Source organism: Limulus polyphemus, unplaced genomic scaffold (genome assembly GCF_000517525.1).
Source record: "Limulus polyphemus unplaced genomic scaffold, Limulus_polyphemus-2.1.2 Scaffold667, whole genome shotgun sequence".
Taxonomy (NCBI): Eukaryota; Metazoa; Arthropoda; class Merostomata; order Xiphosura; family Limulidae; genus Limulus; species Limulus polyphemus.
The window spans coordinates 420,423-425,935 of NW_013666277.1; the positions used below are offsets into that span (position 1 = coordinate 420,423).

Consider the following 5,513-nt stretch of genomic DNA (forward strand, 5'->3'; position numbering starts at 1 on the left):
CAAACCAAGATTGAACAGAGAATACAGGAGTTTCGTTGCCAACGTGAAACAGACCGATTGGAGATAAAAGAACTTAGCTTTATATAATGAAGACCAACCTACTTTCCGTAAAATGGAAGGGTTCAGCGAAATCAACGAAGTCATAAAATAGAAGCATATCAAACTATCCGAAAGATCCAAAAATTCAGTTTACGTTCGTCCAAATGGCCGGTAAACATAAGTCAACAGATGGACAACAACAACAGTTAACGGTAAGCTGTTTCTAACCTGTTAAAGATATAAGTTAACTAAAACAAATAGTAGTGTTTTGCAATAATCTCTAAAACCAGATTCAAAACTGAAATATAATAAAAAAACTGAACTTGCTATCAAACGTATCGTTCCTCAGATTTCTGCTCAAAAGAAATAAGTTCAATTTGGAAAAGACTGGCCTGATTTTGAGGGCGAGGGATGACCCTCTAGTGGAGCTCTGGATTTCAAAGCTGCCAATCCGGATTTCAATTCGTACGATACCATACAATATTTGCGACCTTTTTTTTTTTTTAGCTATGAGCGCGTTATAATAATAACAACCAATCCCTCCTCAGCGTGGATGGTGGGTTGAAGGTGCTGCTGACCGACTGCCTTAAATTAGGGACGGTGCCAGATAGGCCTAGCAGCTTTGCCATAAATACAAATTATAACCACAGACACGCTCCTAAACTTGTCGTAATGTTCCTCACGTTTATTTAAGTTAGATGTGTTTTGATTTGTTCTAAAGAGGACAGGTTTGACCCGATCTTACATTTATCATAACACTCCTTATAGTTAATTCAAGAGAAGACAAATCCGACTCGTTCCAAATGCTCTTCATGCTTTCATTATGAAAAGTTGATCTCACTTCAAGTTTGCCATTCTCAGTCTTGTTCCAACGTGTCCTCGTGTTTTATGCAATGCTTCTCAGACTTTTCTAAAACAGAAAAAGAGTTCTAGTTTTCTCAGACTTTCAAATGTGAGCTAACCCTAGTGTAACATTGCGCGAAATTCTGGAACAAATAACGAAAAGAGATTTATTAGCTAGTTAAATAAGCTCACGATAAAACATTTACTACGTTGTTTACTCAGTGACTCCAGATTAATGATATTGACTATGTTGTTTACTCAGTGATTCCAGTTTACTGACATTTACTACGTTGTTTACTCAGTGACTCCAGATTACTGATATTGATTATATTGTTTACTCGCTGGTTCCGGGTTACTGATATTTACTACGCTGTTTATTCAGTGACTCCAGATTAATGATATTGACTATGTTGTTTACTCAGTGATTCCAGTTTACTGATTCACTACGCTGTTTACTCGCTGGTTCCGGATTACTGATATTTACTATAGTGTTTACTCAGTGGTTCCAGTTTATTGTTATTTACTACGCTGTTTACTCGCTGGTTCCGGGTTAATGATATTATAACTATCAGTAAACTGGAACCACTGAGTAAATAAGATGATTGGTAGTGTCCAATTATAAAATGTTTGTTCTCAAATTCCTTATTGCATGAATGAGTATGTTAAATTTGATATGATGATGAAAACAATTAATTAACAAGTGGATGATGCTCAAATGTGAATTTTCATCGTATGTTCTTCAATATCAAACAATCATCGGTTCTTTTTATTAGTGTTTACAGTGGATAAAAATCGATCTTGATATGTTATATTACAATGTAGAGGCCTAATCTATTATTTGATTCACTATTACTCCTGCAGCAGACTAGTTTCTCCGAATTCACGGCTCATCAGTGCTGCTTGGAAGAGACAAGCAAGTAAATAAAAAAGGCCTCATATAGCGGTGAAATGTGAACGCGTTGGTACGTCATATGTTATCCAAACATGTAGAATATTTTAGGTTATTAGCAGTCAGTAAAGGGTTATATATCAAAACTAAAGAAATCGTAGCATAGAATATTAACATGAAGCTGATATCTGTACCACATATCGTTTCGTTTCAGGTTGCTCTACGAATTCGGCCAATATTTGCCAACGAAGCGAACAGAGGACCTGGAGTAGTGGCTAGAGCAGTTGCTGGGAAAGTAAGACCGTTTATTTTACTTTTACCTCTCGAATAATTGTGTTAGTTGAGCTTTTGATTTGTATTTCAATATCAAGAGTTAGGTGTGGAAAATAAAGGGGTCGTTTGTACACTGTTTATTACACTTAGTTGGTGTAAGAAGGCATTAAAAAAAACCATGATATAACTGAGGGGCATGTCACTGCTGTTTTACATTTATTTTGTATAAAGAATATTTCAATAGCGTGTGTCTTAGATTTTGTTGATATAAGGAGTATTTCAATGGCGTGTGTCTTAGATTTTGTTGATATAAGGAGTATTTCAATAGCGTGTGTCTTAGATTTTGTTGATATAAGGGGTATTTCAATGGCGTGTGTTTTAGATTTTGTTGATATAAGGAGTATTTCAACAGCGTGTGTTTTAGATTTTGTTGATATAATGGATATTTAAATGACGTGTATTTTATATTTGTTGGTATAAACGGTATTTTAATGGCACGTGTCTCAGAATTGTTGGTATAAGGGGTATTTTAATGGCGTGATTCTTAGATTTTGTTGGTATAAAGGATATTTCAATATTATGAGCCATGTTTAGTACTGTTTTAGAACTGGAAATATTTCGTTTTGATCTTATTTCACCATTTAGGGTTATTGGCTTTATTTAGCCCACTTTCACTTGATGTTCGTTCCCCCCTGTAATTTTCTACCTACCAATCAAAGAAATGAGAAGATAAATTTTTCTTCGTTCACAAGTTGATTTGTCTGTGAACAATTTTACGAACAACACCTGACCAGTTGTATGCTTACAGTTCTATATTTAATGTGGCACCCAGAAGCGAAACTTGAGTGATTCTTGTTTTGACCTTAACCGCTCTGTTAACAGGAAATTCGTATTAGTATGTGTTTTTCTTGGGGTCATCGTGACCCAGTACTTTGGACTTTTTTCGGAAGTTGCGAGTTCGAGGCTTGTTGTCGTGTACTTGATTCAACTGAAGCAACTGGTCTTGCTTGATTGTATGAGGAGTACGTAGCTGTTGTCTGGGGGTTAGCCTACACTGGACCGGTATCTTGCCCAAGGGGTACGTGACATCATTCTCACCCCCTTGCGTCACTGAAACTGGAGCTCGGTACTAGCTCCCATGTGTCGTATAGTATGGAATTAAGCACAAAGCCACACAATGGGCTATCTGTGCTCTGCCTACTACGGGTATCGAAACCCGGTTTTTAGCGTTGTAACTCCGCAGACATACCGCTGTGCCACTGTAGTATAAACATGAGATGGGTTTGACTTTCAGTTGATGGGTCTTCTTTTTTAAATTATACGTTAAATAGTAACTTTATATTGAGTCAGATGGGGAGAGGGACTGCGTGCTTAGTTTATGACTGACGGGTAATTAATATTCTAAATACAAAGCGGTGCATGGCACAGAAAAACGAATCATTTAGAGAAAGGTTGCTAGGCAACTCACCAATACTTGATCGATATGTTTTCGGTCGAGTTAGTAAGAACTGCTTGCAGGTAAACAGAATAAAAAGTTGACACTCTCACTCAAGATCACTCAGTCTGATCATTTAGAAAAATTATGAATTACAATAAGTTATCAACTCGGCATTAGATTTAGTTACAAAATGGCGGAAAGCAGGAAAATTTGCCATTGAACATTAAACAATCTTGTTTTACATCGTAGCCTTTGCCCTTCGAATCATGGTTACTACAAAGTCCAGAAAATAAGTGCCTATTCGGACGTTGCATTCTCAGAAAAGGTTCCGTGAGTCAGTGTTACCTTCAGAAAATAAGAATGTTCTCCTATCAAATTTTACTAAATTTAATCGCGTTCTGTAAAATGTATTTACATCTGCTAAAACAGTAGTATGTGAGTCGTGGCGCCATTTACATTTTTAATGTCCATATACACAGTTTACGACGAAATTCTGACCATTCGACAGTGCAATGCCGCCAGGGTACCCTTATTGTAGGATTATTTCACAACCGGCTCCATGGTTGAGTGCAGAAGACCGCTCTGAAACGGCTCCATGGTTGAGTGCAGAAGACCGCTCTGAAACGGCTCCATGGTTGAGTGCAGAAGAACGCTCTGAAACGGCTCCATGGTTGATTGCAGAAGACCGCTCTGAAACGGCTCCATGGTTGAGTGCAGAAGAACGCTCTGAAACGGCTCCATGGTTGAGTGCAGAAGACCGCTCTGAAACGGCTCCATGGTTGAGTGCAGAAGAACGCTCTGAAACGGCTCCATGGTTGAGTGCAGAAGACCGCTCTGAAACGGTTCCAGTCAACCAATAGCTTTATCTGTAAAGTGAAGGCTGTGGTTAAATAAAGGGGACTCTTTGACCCGAAATTCCATTCTTATAAAGCGTATTCTCTCTTACCAGCCCCCCAGTGGCACAGCGGTATGTCTGCGGACTTACAACGCTAGAAACCTGATTTCGATACCCGTGGTGGGCAGAGCACAGATAGCCTATTGTGTAGCTTTGTGCTTAATTACAAACAAACAAACAAACCCTCTTACCATTAGCAAGATAATAAGTAAACCAGGATTTTACTGGGGGGAAAAAAATCACTATAAAATACTGAAGCTCATAATTAACGGATCTGTTTCATGAAAATAATGCCCGAAGTAGCTCAAGCGACAGCAACCTCATTCGACTTGGACATTTCTGCCATTGGTCTGTTTAAATGGGGTCTTGGAACTCACTTCTATGCAGATATGGAACCTGAGGAAAGCGTGTCAAGATGTATTTTCTATAAACACACCACGCCACGATTTTGTAGAATAGAAATTACGGTGCAGGGCAGTGTTGCGTAATAGCGGCTATCGGAATGAGCGCGATCGATGATGGAGTAAATAGTTCCAAGGGCGGCACGATACCTTCAGTTGTCAAACAACAATTGAGATAAACTCCAAGCGTAGCTAGGAAGTCTGTAGACTGTCAGATATTAATTGCTGTTCGCTACATGGCGAATTTAACAACACCAGGGAACAACTTAATAATCTTTGTGATTTCATCCTTTCCCTGATCTTCTACGGTTCCATACCAGTGTTTGTTTATTCTTTGGTACTTTTCTGGCCTGGCGGTTAGGGAGCACTCGACTCGCAATCTGAAGGTCCCGGGTTCGAATTCCCGTCACACTGAACGTGCTCGCCCTTTTAGCCGTGTGGGCGTTGTAACGGTACGTCCAATCCCACTACTGGTAAAAGATAAGCCCAAGAATTGGCGGTGGGTGGTGTTGACTAGCTGCCTTGCCTCGAGTCTATCACTGCTAAATTAAGGACGGCTAGCGCAGATAGCCCTCGTGTAGCTTTGCGCGAAATTCAAAACAAACCAAAACAATCGTATTTTTTACATTTCCTTCCTTATGCCCCCCCCCCCCAGTGGCACAGCGATATGTCTGCGGACTTACAACGCTAGAATCCGGGTTTCGATACCCGTGGTGGGCAGAGCACAGATAGCCC

The 5,513-nt window shown here is 39.5% G+C and overlaps 1 protein-coding gene across 1 annotated transcript in view; it reads left to right on the forward strand.

The window, feature by feature from the left end:
• The window catches only part of LOC106459841 (kinesin-like protein KIF19), a 33,989-nt gene continuing 28,476 nt past the window's right edge, over positions 1 to 5,513 (forward strand). The window contains exons 1-2 of the mRNA XM_022386384.1: positions 1 to 251; positions 1,986 to 2,066. Of these exons, the coding sequence (XP_022242092.1) occupies positions 204 to 251; positions 1,986 to 2,066 (129 nt within the window). The 5' untranslated portion in view covers positions 1 to 203. The remainder of the gene's footprint in view (positions 252 to 1,985; positions 2,067 to 5,513) is intronic.